The sequence below is a fragment of the Pelophylax lessonae genome, assembly GCF_965119305.1.
Source record: "Pelophylax lessonae genome assembly, chromosome: 3".
Taxonomy (NCBI): Eukaryota; Metazoa; Chordata; class Amphibia; order Anura; family Ranidae; genus Pelophylax; species Pelophylax lessonae.
This window is the reverse complement of record NC_138770.1, coordinates 75,997,196-76,020,674: the sequence shown is the minus strand read 5'-3', so window position 1 is coordinate 76,020,674 and position 23,479 is coordinate 75,997,196. Positions and strand designations below refer to the sequence as shown.

General features: G+C 45.5%; 1 protein-coding gene across 1 annotated transcript in view; it reads right to left on the bottom strand.

Annotated features, from left to right (window-relative positions):
- ASXL2 (ASXL transcriptional regulator 2) overlaps positions 1-18,389 on the bottom strand; it is a 145,766-nt gene extending 127,377 nt beyond the window's left edge. The window contains exon 1 of the mRNA XM_082249207.1: positions 18,172-18,389. Coding sequence (XP_082105333.1) covers positions 18,172-18,267 — 96 coding nt within the window. The 5' untranslated portion in view covers positions 18,268-18,389. The remainder of the gene's footprint in view (positions 1-18,171) is intronic.
- Between the last annotated feature and the right edge of the window lie 5,090 nt (positions 18,390-23,479).

The window sequence follows — 23,479 nt, the reverse complement described above, 5'->3', positions numbered from 1 at the left end:
ACTGTATATACTGTATATATATATATCTATATATATATATATATAGATAGATATATATACACACACACACACAGTATCTCACAAAAGTGAGTACACCCCTCACATTTTGTAAATATTTTTTTATATCTTTTCATGTAACCTCCAAGACGACCACTGCCTTGCTAAAGAAGCTGAGGGTAAAGGTGATGGACTGGCCAAGCATGTTTCCAGACCTAAACCCTATAGAGCATTTGTGGGGCATCCTCAAACGGAAGGTGGAGGAGCACAAGGTCTCTAACATCCACCAGCTCCGTGATGTCATGGAGGAGGGGAAGAACACTCCAATAGCAACCTGTGAAGTTCTGGGAAACTCCATGTCCAAGATGGTTAAGGCAGTGCTGGAAAATAATGGTGGCAACACAAAATATTGACACTTTAGGCCAAATTTGGACATTTTCACTTAGGGGTGTACTCACTTTTGTTGCCAGCAGTTTAGACATTATTGGCTGTGTGTTGAGTTATTTTGAGGGGACAGCAAATGTACACTGTTATACAAGCTGTACACTCACTACTTTACATTGTAGCAAAGTGTCATTTCTTCAGTGTTGTCACATGAAAAGATAGAATAAAATATTTACAAAAATGTGAGGGGTGTACTCACTTTTGTAAGATACTGTATACACACACACACACTGTATATATACAGTTGGGCAAAAAAGTCAGCCACCAATTGTGCAAGTTCTCCCACTTAAAAAAAAGAGAGAGGCCTGTAATTTTCATCATAGGTACACCTCAACTATGAGAGACAGAATGAGAAAAAGAATCCAGAAAATCACATTGTCTGATTTTTAAAGAATTTATTTGCATATTATGGTGGAAAATAAGTATTTGGTCAATAACAAAAGTTCATCTCAATACTTTGTTATATACTCTTTGTTGGCAATGACAGAGGTCAAACGTTTTCTGTAAGTCTTCACAAGCTTTTCACACACTGTTGCTGGTATTTTGGCCCATTCCTCCAAGCAGATCTCCTCTAGAGCAGTGATGTTTTGGGGCTGTCACTGGGCAACACGGACTTTCAACTCCCTCCAAAGGTTTTCTATGGAGTTGAGATCTGGAGACTGGCTAGGCCACTCCAGGACCTTGAAATGCTTCTTACGAAGCCACTACTTCGTTGCCCGTGTGGTGTGTTTGGGATCATTGTCATGCTGAAAGACCCGGCCACGTTTCATATTCAATGCCCTTGCTGATGGAAGGAGGTTTTCACTCAAAATCTCACGATACATGTCCCCATTCATTCTTTCCTTTGCACGGATCAGTCATCCTGGTCCCTTTGCAGAAAAACAGCCCCAAAGCATGATGTTTCCACCCCCATGCTTCACAGTAGGTATGGTGTTCTTTGGATGCAACTCAGCATTCTTTCTCCTCCAAACACGACGAGTTGAGTTTTTACCAAAAAGTTCTACTTTGGTTTCATCTGAGCATATGACATTCTCCCAATCCTCTTCTGAATCATCCAAATTCTCTCTAGTAAACTTCGGATGGGCCCGGAGATGTACTGGCTTAAGCAGGGGGACACGTCTGGCACTGCAGGATTTGAGTCCCTGGCGGCGTAGTGTGTCACTGATGGTAGCCTTTGTTACTTTGGTCCCAGCTCTCTGCAGGTCATTCACTAGGTCCCCCTTGTTGTTCTGGGATTTTTGCTCACCGCTCTTGTGATTATTTTGACCCCAGGTGAGATCTTGCATGGAGCCCCAGATCGAGGGAGATTATCAGTAGTCTTGTATGTCTTCCATTTTCTAATAACTGCTCCCACAGTTGATTTCTTCACACCAAGCTGCTTGCCTATTGCAGATTCAGTCTTCCCAGCCTGGTGCAGGTCTACAATTTTGTTTCTGGTGTCCTTCAACAGATCTTTGGTCTTGGCCATAGTGGAGTTTGGAGTGTGACTGTTTGAGGTTGTGGACAGGGGTCTTTTATACTGATAAGTTCAAACAGGTGCCATTAATACAGGCAACGAGTGGAGGACAGAGGAGCCTCTTAAAGAAGAAGTTATGCCCCGTACACACGTGCAGATTATCTGAAGACTTTTGTCTTCAGATTTACCTTTTCTATGTAGTGCAAGGGCCTGCCGGATTGCATACAAATTGAAAGTGTTTAGGTTTGACCTCATATTATATGGTTTTGGTAAGTCTACAGACAAAAGTCTTCAGATAATCTGCATGTGTGTACGGGGCATAACAGGTCTGTGAGAGCCGGAAATCTTGTTTGTTTGTAGGCACCAAATACTTATTTTACCGAGCAATTTACCAATTAATTCATTAGAAATCCTACAATGTTATTTCCTGGATTCTTTCCCCCCATTCTGTCTCTCATAGTTGAAGTGTACCTATGATCAAAATGACAGGCCTCTCTCTCATCTTTTTAAGTGGGAGAACTTGCACAATTGGTGGCTGACTAAACACTTTTTTGCCCAACTGTGTGTGTGTATATATATATATAAATGATCGGTCGATACCGATTTTTTGGTCATCGGATATAGGTATCGGCTAATATTTTTGGACATTCAAATTTTTTTTTTTTTAATGTCTACAGGTACTGTGGTGGAGGGATCTGGGGGTCCCCTCCCGCTCCTTGGAATGACAGCCGAGTGGCATCCACCGATCCCCCGCTGAGCAGGCGGATGGCAGCTGTGTGCAGAGACAGAGCTGTCAGGTACCGCTGTTCTCTATGGGGGAATCAGATGGGAACAGACCGTCTTGTCCATTCTCATCCGATCCCATCCCATCTGATGGACGGATGGAAAATAGGGTTTCCAGATTTGACGGATCGGATCGGATGTCAGCGGACATGTCTCCATAGAGATGCATGGGGCATCCGTTCAGATCCGCCAAAAACAGGCAGATCTGTCCTTCTCATGTATCATGCCTGCAGTCTCTGACCATCTCTTGTTCCTATCTGCAGTCTCTGACCATGTCTTGTATCCTGTCTGCAATCTCTGACCGTCTCCTGTATCATGTCCACAGTCTCTGTCCTTCTCATGTATCATGCCTGCAGTCTCTGACCATGTCTTGTATCCTATCTGCAGACTCTGACCATGTCTTATATCCTGTCTGGAGTCTCTGACCGTCTCCTGTATCATGTCCACAGTCTCCTACCATCTCTTGTATTATGCCCCCAATCTCTGACCATCTGCTGTATTTTGGCTAAAGTCTTTGACAATCTCCTGCCCCATGCCTGTAGACTTTGACTAAGTATATACTGCTGTGTGTCTGCTCTCTCTGAGACTGAATATTCACTGAATTGTATCTGCAGTTATGTGTGTGTACAGATATAACTAAGCTCACGGGAAGGTGTTTGTTGACTAGCAGATGTTAAGTAGATCACATGACCAGGAACTACGTTTATTGCCTCTTGGCTGTTATTGTGAACATCTGTTGAGGTCACAGAGGCTGTGGCATTTCATTGTGGGAGAGGGGAGACCGGGCCTACAGACATTAGAGGATGATCACCTATCCAGTTGTTTGTGATTATATAGGGCCTCTGTACCCAACTTGTGAGCCGGGAGCCACATGCAGTCTTTTGGTACTTATTGATTGGACTAAGGCCCCTTTCACACAGGCGGACCGCTCAGATCCGCCTGTCCGTTTTTTGGCGGATCTGAGCGGTCACCCCATGCATGTCTATGGGGCATCGGATGTCAGCGGAGACATGTCCTCTGACATCCGATCCGTCAAATCTGGACGGATGGAAACCCTATTTTCCATCCATCCAGCGGATCGGATTGGATGAGAACAGAACGACGGTTCATTCCCATCCGATTCCCCCATAGAGATGCATGGGGACCTGACAGTTGTGTCTCCGCACACAGCGTGGAGAACAGCTGCCATCCTCCTGCTCAGCGGGGGATCGACGGACCAATCCCCCACTAAGATAAACTGAGTTCATCCGACGGACGGACTGTGTGAAAGAGCCCTTAGGACTCCTGAAGATAGTGGGGGAGATTTACTAAACCTGGAGCACACAGAATCTGGTTCAGCTGTGCATGGTAGCCAATCAGCGTCTAACTTGAGTTTGTTCAATTAAGCTTTGACAATAAGGCCCCTTTCACACAGGCGGACCATTCAGATCCGCCTGTCAGTTTTTTTGGCGGATCTGAACGGTCACCCCATGCATGTCTATGGGGCATTGGATGTCAGCGGAGACATGTCCGCTGACATCCGATCCGATCTGTCAAATCCAGACGGATGGAAACCCTATTTTCCATCCGTCCAGCGGATCGGATCAGATGGGATCGGATGAGAACGGACCGACGGTCCGTTCCCATCCGATTCCCCCATAGAGTTGCATGGGGACCTGACAGCTGTGTCTCCGCACACAGCGCAGAGAACAGCGGTCATCCTCCTGCTCAGCGGGGGATCGGCTACCCCCGAGCTACAGAAGACGCCCTGATTGGAAAGCGAAACGCGTCTAGCGATTGGCTGAGCGTACCTGGTCACGAACTACGTCACTTCCAGCCGGTGGAGCGCACGCTGCGCCATGCTCTGTCTGTCTTTTATACATTGTAAGTAGGTTTCTTCATCTAAATAAATGTATTATCTGTACATACTTCACCATGGATGGCATTCTATTTTTATGAGGGCACTCTGGATCTAAGAATGGCCACTTATAAGGATCTCTCCAACTGACTGGATACCCAATGCTGTGTTCCCAAGGAGCTGTGATTACACATAAGGATATATGTTCACTGCCAGCTTATTAGCGTCTTGTGGTAAGTAGGGAACCACAGGGGGAGCACCTGGCACTTTATCTCTAGAAGGAGCACAGAAGCACTTCTTTTAATTTTGCACTGAATGGACACTATATTTATATTCATATTTATTTTTGCACTGAATGTACACTATATTTATATTCATATTTATTGATTCATTGGACTTTTAATTTATTGCACGAATATAAAAAGGAGAGTATTGCTGTTATAATTTATTGCAGTTTGTTTGCACATTTGCTTATTTGCACATTTGCAGTTTGGATAACTGCACTATCAGTAGCAGCGCTGAATCATTTTCTTCTCATCAATTTAAAGGCACTAGCACTTTATTCTTCAGCAGCAGCTACACGCTCATATTTATACATTCATTTAAATTTATGCACATTAATTTACCATAAGCGCAAGGTTATTTACTTTTTTACATGATACAATAGATGGTCAGAGACTGCGGAAATAATGCAAGAGATGGCCAGAGAATGCAGTCATGATAAAAGAGACAGTTGGTGACTGCAGACGTAATACAAGAGATGGTCAGAGACTGCGGACATGATACAAGAGATAGTCAGAGACTGCAGACAGTATACAAGATACGGTAAGATACTGCGGACAGGATACAAGAGAGGATCTGAGACTGTGTAAGGATACAAGAGATGGTCTGAGGCTGCAGACATGATACAAGAGATGGTCAGAGACTGCAGATATGATACAAGAGGTTATCAAAGACTGCGGACATGATACAAGAGATGGTCAGAGACTGCAGACAGGACACAAGAGGCAGTTGGAGACTGTGGACATGATACAATAGATGGTCAGAGACTGTGGAAATAATACAAGAGATGGTCAGAGAATGCAGTCATGTTAAAAGAGACCGTTGGTGACTGCAGACATGATACAAGAGATGGACAGAGACTGCGGACATGATACAAGAGATAGTCAGTGACTGCAGACAGTATACAAGATACGGTAAGATACTGCGGATAGGATACAAGAGAAGACCTTAGACTGTGGACATGATACAAGAGATGGTCCGAGGCTGCAGACATGATACAAGAGATGGTCCGAGGCTGCAGACATGATACAAGAGATGGTCAGAGACTGAGGACAGGATACAAGAGATGGTCAGAGATTGCGGGCAGGATACAAGAGATGGTCAGAGACTGCAGACATGATACAAGAGATGGTCAGAGACTGCAGACATGATACAAGAGATGGTCAGAGACTGCAGAAATTGTACAAGAGATGGTCAGATACTGCAGACATGATAAAAGAGATGGTAAGAGACTGCCGACATGATAAAAGAGATGGTCAGAGACTGCCGACATGATACAAGAGATGATCAGAGACAGCAGACATGATACAAGAGACGGTAAGATACTGTGGACAGAAAACAAGAGATGGTCAGAAACTGTGGACAGGATACAAGAGATGGTCAGAGATTGCGGGCAGGATGCAAGAGACGGTTTAGAGACTATGGACAGGATACAGGAGATGGTCAGAGACTGCGGACAGGACACAAGAGATCGTCATGCTGCAGGATACTGTCAGAGACTGTGAATGTTACATATAGGGGTTGTTGAAAACTGGGGAAATGCTTCAAGAGAGTCACTGACTGCAGACATTACACAAGACTGCTGGAGACCACTGCTATAAGGTGCTGGTACAGTGGCAGTGAGCGTAAAGGCAGGGATCGGTACAGTGGTTAGTGAAGTGGGGGCATGTGGGAGAGATGGTAAGAGCAGGGAAGGAGGCCAGTCATTAGGCACAGTGTGGTGAGAGTGAGTGGGGGATGGTGTACAGTTGTAGTGCCGGAGAACTGGTAAGCGGCGAGTCCTCCAAGCCAGAAGCAGCAGAGGTTAGGCCTTAGATTTGGTGGTGTAAGATGCCAGGCCAGAGATTACAGTGCCCGTGTAAGCCACAGCAGAAGCCAGGGGTAAGGAGTAGGAATGAGCTCAGACGTGTTTGAGTCCGAACCCACCTGAGCTATCCCACCAGGAAACTGTCAAAGCGGACAGACAACCAAAGGTGGTGAAGCCATGCAATTACAAATATGCACAGAAAAGACTGCAATTGGGATGTCAGAAGACTGCTGGCCAGGGAAGGAACAGGCATGGCGACCAATGGTTTTATAAAGCGGAATTAAAGGAAGAGGGATAATATGCCCTTATAACACAGAACTCAAAGTGTGACTTTACAGTGGCTAAAGAAGATGGTATTTGCTGAAGGTAAGCCATGGAAACATAAAGACGCCTAAAAAGTTCTGCCCAGGGTTCAGCTTTAAGATAACCAATGACTGTGTAGTTAATGGGCACTTCACTATCCTCTTCTCGAATACGCTATAATAATAATAATAATAAAACCCCCATTACAGTAGATATCTAGAAGAAGCCGGATGTTTTGGTCTCCGCACATTACCAGCACATAAAGACAGACGATGAGACATTTGGCTGAACCCTGCGGTAAATCTCACGGCTCTCAGCCTCCTCCATCCGTTTCCTGCAGGATTAACCCAGCCGGCTGATCCATTCCACATTAAACCGTCTAATCCCGCCGGGCCAATCTGTCCGCTGTCCTCACCAGAAGACCCCGTCCTTCGTATTTCTGACCCAGGACGCACTCTGGTTTGTTTTTACATTTCTCTGAACCTGATTGGGCAGCTGGAGTAGTAATTACACCATTAATTAATTAGACAGAGGATATAGAGGAGCTCAGTAGCCAATAAGCATTCTCTAGTACTGTAGATATTAATATTAATTAAATATCCAATATCTTTTTTAAAAACAATATTAACCACTTGAAGACCAGGCCTATTTCTGACATTTATTGCTTACAAGTTAAAATCAGTATTGTTTGCTAGATAATTACTTAGAACCCCCCCCAATTTTATATATATATATATTTTTTTTTTTTAGCAGAGACTCTGGAGAATAAAATGGCGGTCGTTGGAATATTTTATGTCACGCTGTATTTGCGCAGTGGTCTTTCAAACGCAATTTAAAAAAAAAAAAAAATACACTTCGCTGAATTAAAAAAAAAAAAAATCTAAAAAGTAAAGTTAGCCCAGTTTTTTTGTATAATGTGAAAGATGATGTTACGCAGAGTAAATAGATACCCAACGTGTCATGCTTTAAAATTGCGCACACTCATGGAATGGCAACAAACTATGGTACTTAAAAATCTCCATACGCGATGCTTTAAAAAATTTTAAGGCTACCTGTTTAGAGTTACAGAGGAGGTCTTTTGCTAGAATTATTGCTCTTGCTCTAACGATCGCGGCAATACCTCACGTGCGATTTGAACACGGTTTACATTTGTGGCCGCGACTTATGTATGCATTTTCTTTGGCATGCAGGCACTTTAACCACTTGCCGACTGCCCCACGCAGATTTACTGCGGCAGGGCGACTCGGCTGCGCATATTCACACAAAGATCTACGTGTTTCTGTGCACGCGGTCTCTGCGGCATGCGCACGCCGCTGGAGCTGCGCTCCCGCTGTGATTAGACACAGCGGGAGCCAGACCGCGGGAGGAGCGGGCGCGATCGCCACCGGCCTCCCGCAGTCTTCAAAGAAATTGACAGGAGAGCCGCCTGCCTATGTAAACAAAGGAGGCGGCTCTTCTGTCACACAGGCACAGAAAGATTATGTATTTCAGCTAAGCTGAAACACCGATCTCTGTGTGTCTGTCATAGAGCCCCCCCCCCCCCCCACAGTTAGTAAGCACAATTAGGTTAGGCATGCATTTAACCCTTTGATCACCCCCAGTATTAACCCTTTCCCTGCCAGTGTCATTTATACAGTGACAGTGCATATTATTTAGCACTGTTTACTGTAGTAATGTCACTGGTCCCCAAAAAGTGTCAAAAATGTCCGTTAGGGGTCTGATCTGTCCGCCGCAAGGTCGCAGTGCCTCTCAAAATCGCTGATCGTCGCCATTACTAAAAAAAAAAGTAAAAAGTCCAAAAATCTATCCCGTAGTTTGTAAATGCTATAACTTTTGTGCAAACCAATTAAAACACGCTTTTTGGGATTTGTTTTACCAAAAATATGTAGCAGAATACAAATTGGCCTAAACTGATAAAAAAAAAATTTTTTTTTGTTTTTATTGGGAATGTTTTATAGCAGAAAGTAAAAAATATTGGTGTTTTTTTCAAAATTGTTGCTCTTTTTTTGTTTATAGCGCAAAGTCTTAAAAATCGCACAGGTGATGAAATACCACCAAAAGAAAGCTCTATTTGTGGGAAAAAAGGACATCAATTGTATTTGGGTACAACATCGCACGACCGCACAATTGTTATTTAAAGTAATGCAATGCCGAATCGCAAAAAATGGCCTGGTCATTAAGGGGGAAAATCTTCTGACATCAATTGTATTTGGGTACAACATTGCACGACCGCACAATTGTTAAAGTAACGCAGGGCCGAATCGCAAAAAATGGCCTGGTCATTAAGGGGGGTAAATCCTTCCGGAGCTGAAGTGGTTAAAAAAATTTTTTTTTTGTTCTTATTTATTCAATTTATTTTTTTTATACTGTCCCTTAAAAAAAAAAATAATCTGATCAGTTTTATTGCTGTCACAAGGAATGTAAACAATTCTTGTGACTGTAATAAGCAGTGACAGGTACTCTTTATGGAGGGATCGCGGGTCTAAAAGACCTCAAACCCCTCCTCTGCATTACAGGGTATTCAAAATGCCTAGATCGGATTTTTTTAAATTGGCGCCGTTGGTTGCCGAGTAAACCGGAAGTGACGTTGTGCCTGTTACTACATTGGAGACCTGATCGAAGCCAATTCTGGCTTTGTTCGGGTCTCCAGACAGCCAGCAGACGTGACGGCTGGTTGCTCGGGTTTCCTGGTGAGATGGGAGACCCGGGCAGAGCGGTGGAAGGTGGGGGACGTTCCTTCCCGCTGTTTGTGATAATGGTAGAGCGGCTGCTTAGCCGCATCGATTGTTATCACATGAAAGCCGACAGGCAGCGCTAAAAAACGGTACTGGGGTGATGCCTCTAGCCTGGGGTGATGCCTCCAGCCTGGGGTGATGCCCCTAGCCTGGGGTGATGCCCCTAGCCTGGGGTGATGCCTCTAGCCTGGGGTGATACCCCTAACCTGGGGTGATGCCTCTAGCCTGGGGTGATGCCCCTAGCCTGGGGTGATGCCCCTAGCCTGGGGTGATGCCTCTAGCCTGGGGTGATGCCACTAGCCTGGGGTGATGCCCCTAGCCTGGGGTGATGCCCCTAGCCTGGGGTGATGCCCCTAGCCTGGGGTGATGCCCCTAGCCTGGGGTGATGCCTCTAGCCTGGGGTGATGCCTCTAGCCTGGGGTGATGCCCCTAGCCTGGGGTGATGCCTCTAGCCTGGGGTGATGCCCCTAGCCTGGGGTGATGCCTCTAGCCTGGGGTGATGCCTCTAACCTGGGGTGATGCCTCTAGCCTGGGGTGATGCCTATGACCACTTCATCAAAAGGACATACAGGTATGTTTTTTGCAGGAATTGGTTCATTAAAATGATAAAAATATATGTTACAATTATGAATTAATAATTACGACTTCTAATTAAGATAAATGCATTATCCTTGTACCATCTGTGACTTCTGGTAGGACCCCTATACATGGATGGTTGGGAGACAACAAACTGGAAGACAGGAGCAGTGGGGGGGGGGGGGGCGGGGAGGGCCCTAAGTCAGGAAGTCATGGACTGCACAATATAAAGATAGAGGAGGTTTTAGACAAAGAGAAAAAATTGGCACCTTGTGATGTCTGCATGGCCTTTAGTTTTAAAGCTGAAATCTAATCTGCTTACATTTTGCCGTTACTGGTTCCCCCTCCCTTCCTCCTCATGTCAATTAAATATTTTAATAAAACCTTTCCGTTTTTATTACATACCTGATTTTAGACCAGGTGACATCATCACTGGGTCTCTGTGCCTCTCTATGCAATGCAGCCAGATCATGGCTGGTGGGAAGAGCCAGGAGGGTGCTGTATACATAGCTTCCAGGAAAACATCACAGCACCCTGCCTCAGCACTCCTCTCTCAAGAGCCCTAAGCCCTGATGCAAACTCTTAGAGGTTCTGTAACATCAAAATGCCTTGATGGGTGGATATCAGTCTGGAGGTGTGGGCTTCCTGAGCAGGCTGTATTTATATATACGGGCCTCCCTCTGGATCAAACACATGACATTATGAGCCTCCATGATTGAAAGAAATCCAATGAATGAAGTTCAATGAATGAAAGGGGTGGGCCAGGGAGGAAAGGGACAGTAGGGCCAAGGAGGAAAGGGACAGTAGGGCCAAGGAGGAAAGGGACAGTAGGGCCAAGGAGGAAAGGGACAGTAGGGCCAGGGAGGAAAGGGGCAGTAGGGCCAGGGAGGAAGGGGACAGTAGGGCCAGGGAGGAAAGGGACAGTAGGGCCAGGGAGGAAAGGGACAGTAGGGCCAGGGAGGAAGGGGACAGTAGGGCCAGGGAGGAAAGGGACAGTAGGGCCAGGGAGGAAAGGGACAGTAGGGCCAGGGAGGAAGGGGACAGTAGGGCCAGGGAGGAAGGGGACAGTAGGGCCAGGGAGGAAAGGGACAGTAGGGCCAGGGAGGAAAGGGACAGTAGGGCCAGGGAGGAAAGGGACAGTAGGGCCAGGGAGGAAAGGGACAGTAGGGCCAAGGAGGAAAGGGACAGTAGGTCCAAGGAGGAAAGGGACAGTAGGTCCAAGGAGGAAAGGGACAGTAGGTCCAAGGAGGAAAGGGACAGTAGGGCCAAGGAGGAAAGGGACAGTAGGGCCAAGGAGGAAAGGGACAGTAGGGCCAAAGAGGAAAGGGACAGTAGGGCCAAAGAGGAAAGGGACAGTAGGGCCAGGGAGGAAAGGGACAGTAGGGCCAAGGAGGAAAGGGACAGTAGGGCCAAGGAGGAAAGGGACAGTAGGGCCAAAGAGGAAAGGGACAGTAGGGCCAGGGAGGAAAGGGACAGTAGGGCCAGGGAGGAAAGGGACAGTAGGGCCAGGGAGGAAAGGGACAGTAGGGCCAGGGAGGAAAGGGACAGTAGGGCCAAAGAGGAAAGGGACAGTAGGGCCAGGGAGGAAAGGGACAGTAGGGCCAAGGAGGAAAGGGACAGTAGGGCCAAGGAGGAAAGGGACAGTAGGGCCAGGGAGGAAAGGGACAGTAGGGCCAAAGAGGAAAGGGACAGTAGGGCCAGGGAGGAAAGGGACAGTAGGGCAAGGAGGAAAGAAGCTCACAGTTCACCATTGTCGGTGCAGAGCCTGTGTGCAGCAATGCACCTCCAGATTACAGTCGAAGCAGAGACTAAGGGGTGGATTTACTAAAAGCAAATAGACTATGCACTCTGCAAGTGCATTTTCTCCAGAGCTTAGTAAATGAGAAGCTCTGCTGACTTCCATCATTCAGTCATGTGCAAGCAAAAATGCTGTTTTTTATTTTTATTTTCCTTGCACGTGATTGGGTATCCTTTGCCAAATGAAGCTTTACCTAATATAACCAATTCCCGAAACCTGCCGTACCTGTACATCAGCTTGAAGAAGTGGTTGTACCGGGATGATGCCTGCCGCTAGAAGCATCACCCCGGTACCATTTTATGGAGCTGGCGGTCAGGTTTCTGATGATAACCGATGCAGCTCAGGAGCCACTTGGCCGTTATCAGGAGCCACTCGGCCATCCCACTGGGAGACCCGAGCAACCAGCCGACACGTCCGCCAGCTGGTTAGAGTCCCGAACAAAGCCGGATTCGGCACAACGTCACTTCCAGTTTACTCGGCTGCCAATGGCGCAGATTCAAAAAACCTGACAGTATTCAAAAATGCAGATTTCGGCGTATTGAATACTTTGAATTGCAGAGGAGGGGTTTCGAGTCTTTTAGACCCCCGATCCCTCCACAAACAGTACCTGTTACTGCCTATTACTGTCACAAGGGATGTTTACATTCCTAGTTAAAAGTTATAACAGGAGACCCCAGACAAATTACTTTGAGCTGATGGTATTAACATATGTTCTGAGTCTCACAGTCTGAAAAAGTCATTGTTGGTAATGGGGTATTAAGGTCCTAAACATGGATCCCGGGCCTAGATTCCCAGAGTCTGTGTGTTTTGGGGAGACATGAATCAGAAACAAAAACATGCCAAGGGTCCCTGTGACGGGAGACACTTTGGTTAGGGGGTCCCTGGAATCCAACTTACCTTAGAGAGGTTGAGAAATTCCTCTCTCAGCCCCCTAGGCCCCTCTTATGTGTAAGTCACCCTGTGTCTATTAGGGACCAAGGAAATGATGGACAGCTACTTAATGGACACTGAGAATATGGTTTGGATTATTTCAAATGGGACAGTGATATTTATCAACAATATACCTGAAGGAATATATGAAGACTCTGGGACTCTAGGCCTGGGATCCATGTTAAAGGCCTAGCTGCCTAGTGACAATAGGGGACTGCCCCACACAGTCAGACTCATAGCAGATGCTAATATCATCAGCTCAACCACCTCTCTTCCACACATTGTTGATTGTGCTGATTTACTCACCTATTGTCTACTGTGGGAATGTGTTTACACTTTTAATAATGTGCATTGTACTTTGTGAGGTCGATGACATCAAGTCTGCTAGTTAATTAACTCAAGTTAATTAAATCACTGTCATCTGTTAGTTGCTGAGGGGAAAGCAGAATACTGTTTGTGTTGGTTGTTCCTAAAGGCCCGTACACACGTACCGATCGTCGGCATACAAACGTCGGTGGACGAAGGATCTGCCGATTGTACGCGTGTTAGTATGGTGCCTCCGACAGATGTCTGCGCACAATCCGCGGACAAAAGTCTTTCTTGCAAACATGAAAATTTTTGTATGCCGACACCAGAACGGACGATTGTTCGCCTGTCAGTACAGAATTCGGCCGACAGACCGCAGATTTGCAAGACTGGGCATGCTCAGAAAATAGAAAACACAGGGAAAGTTAACCATTACATGACATCACTTCTGCAGTCGGCGGACAAAATTCTTGTGCTGTCCTTGTGCTGTCTTTGCACTTTTCAGCAGACACCGACATCCCGGGGAGAAAAGAGGAACATTTGTATGCCGACGATCGGTACGTGTGTACGGGCCTTTAGAGATGTTGATTCTATTTCTGTACACAATTTCATATGCATATGATAATGTAATCAGGCACCTGACCTGGTGGGGTAATCAGGAGAGGGATGTCCTCCTGTGTGGTATATATTGTGTGGGAATCTGTCCACTAAAAGTTGTTGTTCTATATCTATACAAGCTAAGTTCCGGCTAGTTGTGTATGGGGCGCTGTAATATCTGATATCTATGTTTAAGACGGGAGGAAGCGGTATTCTAACGGAAGCCCACAAGTGCATTGTGGGTCGCGATTCTGTTACAGTCCCCCAGGCATACACCTCCCAAAAGAGTAGTGTTCCCTTAAAAGCCAGGGCCCTTAGTCCCTGCAGTCCCCTCCAAAAGCTTCTGTCCTGGCTGAGTCTGTCACATTTCTACCCCATCCAAAGTCAACCAACGTCGGGCAGTGTGAACTGGACATAGTCGGTCCAAATGGTTTCCATTCTTGGCTGCAGGAAATAGTTGTCATCAGTAGGTGTGGGGCAGAATCATAGTACACACACACGTCACAGTACACGCATCATAGTACACCCACACACGTCATAGTACACGCACAAGTCATAGTACACACGTCATAGCACACACACAAGTCATAGTACACGCATCATAATACGCACAAACCTCAAAGTACACACATCAAAGCACAAACCTCATACAGGCATACCCCGCTTTAAGTACACTCACTTTAAGTACACTCGCGAGTAAGGACACAGCTTGTTCAGCTTGGCATGACACTACTCCCGGTTTTTAACATTGGCGTCTATAGGAAATCTTGGTCAGCTTGACATGGCACTGCTCCCAAACCATAAGTGACAGGGATACCAAACTTAGGGAGCACCGAGAGGGGACCCAGGACTACAACATATCCTGTTTGTGGCTGGCCAGCTTGCATAGGTAATCTACTATGTCATAGTCCTTGATCCCCCTTAACATGCTCCCCAAGCTTGGTGTCCTTGTCACATGGTTTGGGAGCAATGCCATGTTAAGCTGACCAAGATTTCCTATGGAGCTAGTGCATTTACATGCATTGAGAAATGAAGAAAGGTATTGCTTCACTTTAAGTACATTTTCGTTTTACATACATGCTCTGGTCCCATTGTGTACTTAAAAATGGGGTATGCCTGTAGTACACACATCATTGTGCTTTTAGCCTTTTACACATCAAAGCACACACACACACACACACACATCATAGTACACACACATCATAGTACACACACACACATCATAGTGTACACAAATCATAGTACACACACACACACACACATCATAGTACACACACATCATAGTACACACACACATCATAGTGTACACAAATCATAGTACACACACACACACACACATCATAGTACACACACACACATCATAGTGTACACAAATCATAGTACACACACACACACACACATCATAGTACACACACATCATAGTACACACACACATCATAGTGTACACAAATCATAGTACACACACACACACACATCATAGTGTACACAAATCATAGTACAACAAACATAATCATAATACATACACACACACCATAGTAAACACACACATCATAGTACACACATACACGCATCATAGTACAGGCATCATAGTACACACACCATAATACACACATACACACCATAGCATACAAATCATAGTACACACACACACCATATCACACACACACACACATCACAGTACTCACACAACATAGTACACGCATCATAGTACCCACAAACCTTTATAGTACACACACATCAAAGCACAAACCTTATAGTACACACACAAATCATAGGACACACACATCAAAGCACACACTTCATAATACACACACATCACAGTACACAAACATTTCATAGTATACAATTACACACACACATCATAGTACACAGAAATCATAGTAAATCCATCATAATATAAACACACATCCACACACATCATAGTACACACACACATCCCCCTCTCCATCACCTGTCACATCATTACTTCTCCTCCTCTCCATCACCTGTCACAGGATTACTCCTCCCCTCTCCATCACCTGTCACAGCATTACTCCTCTCCATCTGTCACATCATTACTCCTCCCCTCACCTGTCACATCATTACTCCTCCCCCTCTGCATCACCTGTCACATCATTACTCCTCCCCTTCTCCATCACATCATTACTCCTCCCCCTCTCCAACACCTGTCACATCATTACTCCTCCCCTTCTCCATCACCTGTCACATCATTACTCCTCCCCCTCTCCATCACCTGTCACATCGTTACTCCTCCCCTTCTCCATCACCTGTCGCATCATTACTCCTCCCCCTCTCCATCACCTGTTACAACATTACTCCTCCCCCTCTCCATCACCTGTTACAGCATTTCTCCTCCCCCTCTCCATCACCTGTCACATCATTACTCCTCCCCCTCTCCATCACCTGTCACATCATTACTCCTCCCAATCTCAATCACCTGTCAAAGCAATACTCTCCCCCATCTCCATCACCTGTCACATCATTACTCCCCCCCTCTCCATCACCTTTTACATCATTACTCCTCCCCTTCTCCATCACCTGTCACAGCATTACTTCTCCTCCTCTCCATCACTTGTCACAGCATTACTCCTCCCCCTCTCTATCACCCGTCACATCATTACTTATCCTCCTCTCCATCACCTGTCACAGCATTACTCCTCCCCTCTCCATCACCTGTCACATCATTACTCCTCCCCCTCTCTATCACCCGTCACATCATTACTTATCCTCCTCTCCATCGCCTGTCACAGCATTACTCCTCCCCTCTCCATCACCTGTCACATCATTACTTCTCCTCTCTATCACCTGCCACATCATTACTCCTCCCCTTCTCCATCACCTGTGAAATCATTACTCCTCCTTACCCCTCTCCATCACCTGTCAGAGCATTACTTCTCCCCCTCTCCATCACCTGTCACATAATTACTCCTCCCCATCTCCATCACCTGTCACATAATTACTCCTCCCCATCTCCATCACCTGTGACACCATTACTCCTCCTTACCCCTCTCCATCACCTCTCACAGCATTACTCCTCCCCTCTCCATCACCTGTCACATCATTACTCCTCCCCCTCTCTATCACCTGTCACATCATTACTCCTCCTCCTCTCCATCACCTCTCACAGCATTACTCCTCCCCTCTCCATCACCTGTCACATCATTACTCCTCCCCCTCTCTATCACCTGTCACATCATTACTCCTCCCCTCACCTGTCACAGCATTACTCCTCCCAATCTCAATCACCTGTCAGAGCAATACTCTTCCGCATCTCCATCACCTGTCACATCATTACTCCTCCCCCTCTCCATCACCTGTCACATCATTACTCCTCCCCCTCTCCATCACCTGTCACATCATTACCCCTCCCCCTCTCTATCACCTGTCACATCATTACCCCTCCCCCTCTCTATCACCTGTCACTTCATTACTTATCCTCCTCTCCATCACATGTCACAGGATTACTCCTCCCCTCTCCATCACCTGTCACATCATTACTCCTCCCCCTCTCCATCACCTGTTACAGCATTACTCCTCCCCCTCTCAATCACCTGTCACATCATTACTCCCCCCCCTCTCCATCACCTGTCACATCATTACTCCTCCCCTTCTCCATCACCTGTCACATCATTACTCCTCCCCCTCTCCATCACCTGTCACATCATTACTCCTCCCCCTCTCCATCACCTGTTACAGCATTACTCCTCCCCCTCTCAATCACCTGTCACATCATTACTCCCCCCCCTCTCCATCACCTGTCACAGCATTACTCCTCCCCCTCTCCATCACCTGTTACAGCATTACTCCTCCCCTTCTCCATCACCTGTCACATCATTACTCCTCCCCCTCTCCATCACCTGTCACATCATTACTCCTCCCCCTCTCCATCACCTGTTACATCATTACTCCTCCCCCTCTCCATCACCTGTCACAGCATTACTCCTCCCCCTCTCCATCACCTGTTACAGCATTACTCCTCCCCTTCTCCATCACCTGTCACATCATTACTCCTCCCCCTCTCCATCACCTGTCACATCATTACTCCTCCCCCTCTCCATCACCTGTTACATCATTACTCCTCCCCCTCTCCATCACCTGTCACAGCATTACTCCTCCCCCTCACCTGTCACACATGTGTCACCCCACCCCCTCTATATGACACTATCACCATGCACATCCACAGAACTCTCACACAGTACCCTTTGACAGTTTTGGGGAGTCAGGCCCCTCCTCCCTAGTCTAGGTGTCAGGCTCCTCCCTCTTTTCTCCTTGCCCCTCCTCCTTCTCTCCAGGCCCCGGGTCGCCCCTGCCCCCTCTCACCGTACGTGCCGCCTCAGCCCAGGTCCGGCCCTTCTTCTTCCTCCTTCGTTTCCTCCTCTTCCGCCGGGCGGCGTCCCTCGCCGTGTTGTGCGGCATGGCGGCCTCCGCTCCCCTCACCGCCCCGCCGCCGCCACCGAGTCCATACCAAGGCCGCTACTGTACGGAGGGCAGCGGGAGTCATGTGACCATGACGTCACCTACTGTACGGCGCCTGTCAGATGCAGGGGCGGGGTGATAAGAGGTCGTGAAGGGGCGGGAACCTATGGGTCCGTGACGTCACCCTGTTTTGACCCACTGTCAGAAAGAGAGGGCGGAAATTCGCGGCAGCTCTGCGCACGCGCAGTAGCCATGGCGACATTTACATTGACACCGTCGCTAGGCAGCGGCAGCCAGCTGTCAGTGCGCTGAAAGGCCTCAATACGAACTCAGTGTCAGCTGTACAGTTATTATAATGTGTGGAGGTCTGCCACCAATAATAGGAGAGCTGTATCTACTCTACTAAGGCCTCCACCACCCCCCTCAATGTTCTCCATCCCACCACAGAAGTGAAAGCCAAGATGTCCTCCATAACCACAGACCAGGCTTTTCCTGGCACTCTCTGTTTACAAGTTTAAATTAGGATTTTTTGCTAGTAAATTACTTATAATCACCAAACATTATAGCAGAGACCCCAGGGAATAAAATGGTGGTCAGTGCAATTTTTTATGTCATATGGTATTTGCGCAGCGGTTTTTGCCAACGCAATTTTTAAAAAAAATAAAATACACTTAAATTAATCAAAAAAATAAAAAAAGAACACAATATATACCCCATTTTTTTTGTAAATAGATACCCAACATGTCGTCCTATGTACGTACAGTGAGGATCGAAAGTTTGGGCACCCCAGGTAAAAATTTGTATAAATGTGCATAAAGAAGCCAAGGAAAGATGGAAAAATCTCCAAAAGGCATCAAATTACAGATTAAACATTCTTATAATATGTCAACAAACGTTAGATTTTATTTCCATCATTTACACTTTCAAAATTACAGAAAACAAAAAAATGGCGTCTGCATAAGTTTGTGCACCCTGCAGAGTTAATATCTTGTAAACGCTTATTGTAGCCAGCCAAGAGTCTTTCAATTCTTGTTTGAGGTATCTTTGCCCATTCTTCCTTACAAAAGTCTTCCAGTTCTTTGAGATTTCTGGGCTGTCTGTCACGCACTGCTCTTTTAAGGTCTATCCATAGATTTTCAATTATGTTGAGGTCAGGAGATTGTGAAGGCAAAACCTTCAGTTTACGCCTCTTGATGTAATCCCCCGTGGATTTTGAGGTGTGTTTAGGATCATTATCCATTTGTAGAAGCCATCCTCTCTTTAACTTCAGCTTTTTCACAGATGGCATCAAGTTACCATCCAAAATGTGCTGAAATTTTATTGAATCCATTTTTCCTTCTACTCGTGAGATGTTCCCTGTGCCACTGGCTGCAATACAACCCCAAAGCATGATTGATCCACCCCCATGCTTAACAGTTGGACAGAGGTTCTTTTCATTCAATTCTGTGCCCCTTCTTCTCCAAACGTACCTTTACTCATTCCGGCCAAAAAGTTCAATTTTAACCTCATCGATCCACAGAACTTGTTTCCAAAATGCATCAGGCTTGTCTATATGTTCATTTGCAAAGTTCAAACGCTGAGGACGTAGAAGAGGTTTTCTTCTGTTGACTCTTCCATGAAGATCATATTTGTACAAGTATCTCTTTATAGTGGAATAGTGTACCACAACTCCAGTGTCTGCCAGATCTTTCTGGAGGGATCGTGCAGTCAAATGTGGGTTTTGAATTGTTTTTCTCACAATCCTGCGAGCTGTTCTGTCTGATATTTTTCTTGGTCTTCCAGATCTTGCTTTAACTTCCACTGTTCCTGATGACTGCCATTTCCTAATTACATTCCGAACAGAGGATATTTACATCTGAAAACGCTTTGCTATCTTCTTATAGCCTTCTCCAGCTTTGTGAGCGTCAACTATTTTCAGTTTCAGTTTTCTAGAAGATCGCATGGTGCTGATTGTTGGGGCAAGGTCAGATGAGTCTGGGCATTTAAAACTTTTGAGATTGACATCACCTGGTCTTCCCAGACGATGATTGAGAACAATCCATGACACTGGCAGGTCTCAGCCATGCAAAGGGGGGCAGTGCATGCTATAAATTCTGCAGGGTGCCCAAACTTTTGCAGACGCCATTTTTTTGTTTTCTGTAATTTTGAAAGTGTCAATGATGGAAATAAAATCTAACTTTTGTTGACATATTATAAGAATGTCTAATCTGTAATTTGATGCCTTTTGGAGATTTTTCCATCTTTCCTTGGCTTCTTTATGCACATTAATACAACTTTTTACCTGGGGTGCCCAAACTTTCGATCCCCACTGTATACTGCAGCAGAGCGGCCCTGAAGTGCAAAATCACGTAACTGTGCATGATTCCTCTGACAGGCTTTGGGGCGCATTCGCCCCGCCCAGAGCCCCAGGAACCGTCGATCATTTACCAGAGAGGCAGAACGGCAGTCTATGTAAATAAGGCAGACCGTTGTTCTGTGAGAGACGAAAGTGGAGATCTTGTGTTTCTGCTTAGCAGGAACACGGATCTCTGTTTTCCTCTGGTCACAGCATTCCCTCCACAGTTAGAAAGCACTCCCTAGGAGCACACTTAACCCCGTGATTGCCCCTAGTGTTAACCCCTTCCTTGCCATTGTCATTCGTACAGTAACATTGCATTTTTTTTTTTGCACTGATCACTGTATTGGTGTCACGGGTCGCCAAAAAGTGTCACTTAGGTGTTTATTTACTAAAGCTAGAGAGTGCAAAATCAGTCACACTTCTGCAGAGAAACCAATCAGCTTCTAGGTTTTATTTCCAAACCTCAATTAAATAAGCTGAGGTTAGAAGTTGATTGGTTTCTCTGCAGAAGTGTCACCGATTTTGCACTATCTAGCTTTAGTAAATAAACCACATAGTGTCAGATTTGTCCACCGCAATGTCGCAGTCCCGCTAAAAATCACTTATCACCGCCATTACTAGTAAAAACAATAAAAGAAAAAAAAATTCAAACTCCTTAAATCTATCCCATAGTTTGTAGATGCTATAGCTTTTGCGCAAACCAATCAATATACGTTTATTGGGATTTTGTTTACCAAAAATAAGTAGCAGAATACATATTGGCCTAAACTGATAAAGAAATTAGATTTTTTAAATTTTTGTTTTTTTTTATTGAATGTGTTTTATAGCAGAAATTAAAAAATATTGTTTTTTTTTTTTTTTTCAAAATTGTTGCTCTTTTTTTTGTTTATAGCACAAAAAATAAAAACCACAAACGTGATCAAATACCAACAAAAGAAAGCTCTTTTTGTGGGGAAAAAAAGAACATCAATTTTATTTGGATAGAGCGTCGTACAATCGCGCAATTGTTAGTTAAAGCAATACAGTGCAGTATTTTAAAAAAAATGGCCTGGTCAGGAAGGGGGTAAAACCTTCCAGAGCTGAAGTGGTTAAAATTGCACACGCTTGTGGCGACAAACTATGGTGCTTAAAAATCTCCATAGGCAACACTTTCAAATTTTTACAGGTTACCAGTTTAGAGTTTCAGAGGAGGCCTAGCGATAGAATTATTGCTCCCACTCTAACGTTCGCGGTGATACCTCACATGTGTGTTGTGAAAACCATTTACATATCCGTGCGTGACTTACTTAAGCGTTCGCTTCTGTACTTAAAGAGAGGGATGGAGGGAGAGAAAGAGAAAAAGAGAGAGAGGGATGGAGGGAGGGAGAGAGAAAGAAGGAAAGAGAAAAAGAAATAGAGAAAGAGGGATGGAGGGAGAGAAAAAGAGAGAAAGAAAGAGAGAGAGGGACAGAGGGAGAGACAAAGAAAGAAATAGAGAAAGAGGGATGGAGGGAGAGAAAAAAGAGAAAGAAAGAAAGAGAGAGAGGGACAGAGGGAGAGACAAAGAAAGAAATAGAAAAAGAGGGATGGAGGGAGAGAAAAAGAAAGAGAGGGATAGAGGGAAAGAAAAAAAAAGAAAGAGGGATGGAGGGAGAGAGAAAGAAAGAAGGAGAAAGAAAGAGGGATAAAGGGAGAGGGAAAGAAGGAGAGCGAAAGAAAGAGGGATGGAGGGAGAAAAAAGAAAGAAAGAAATAGAGAAAGAGGGATGGAGGGAGACAAAAAGAAAGAGAGAGGGATGGAGGAAGAGAAGAGGAAATAAAGAAAGAGGGAGAGAAAAGGAAAGAGAGAACGAGGAATGGAGGGAGAGAAAAAGAAAGAAGGAGAAAAAGAAAGAGAGAGAGGGATGCAGGGAGAGAGAAAAAAGAAAGAAAGAAAGAAAGAAAGAAAGAAAGAAAGAAAGAAAGAGGGATGGAGGGAGAAAAAAGAAAGAAAGAAATAGAGAAAGAGGGATGGAGTGAGACAAAAAGAAAGAGAGAGGGATGGAGGAAGAGAAGAGGAAATAAAGAAAGAGGGAGAGAAAATGAAAGAGAGAACGAGGAATGGAGGGAGAGAAAAAGAAAGAAGGAGAAAAAGAAAGAGAGAGAGGGATGCAGGGAGAGAGAAAAAAGAAAGAAAGAAAGAGGGATGGAGGGAGGAGGAAAGAAACAAGGATAGAAAGAAGGAAAAAAAGGAGAGAGAAAGAAAGACTTTATGTATTCAGCAGAGTGGTGCGGAAATCCATCCAAAGTGAGGGAATGACCAGAACAAATGTCCCCATTGGAAGATTAGCCAGGTATAGCTATCTGGAGTAGAAGTGAATGAGCAGCAGATGAATAAAGTTATCCACAGTAGAAGTGAATGAGCAGCAGGCAAGTAAGGATAGCCACCTTAGAAGTGAGTGAGCAGCAGGCAAGTAAAGTTATCCACAGTAGAAGTTAGCGTAAGGTTGGTAAAAGCTATCTTCCGCAGAATTGGATGAGCAGCGGGCTGGTAAGTTTGGCCACCTAGAAGGTAATGCAAATGTAGGCAGGTGCAGTTAGCTAATCTGCCACTAGGTGACACTGTTCCAGACTAGTACTATTTGGTAAGAGAAGACAGTGCCAAATACTTCACGCCAGCTCAGATGTAACTAGCATGTCGTGGAGGCCCTGGACACAGGGATGGAGGCCAGGGAAGAGTAGATCTGCACCTAGTAGATACGGCTGTAGACTTCCTAACCTTATGGACGTGGGGACTAAGGAGGGTTGCAAAAGACCATTTATGTCAGACCAAGAGTTCCCTGAGTGAGGCTATTCCCCTAGTAGAGGGTCCCAAGAGAGGTGTACCTCTGGAGGAGGTGACTACAGAGTGCACAGT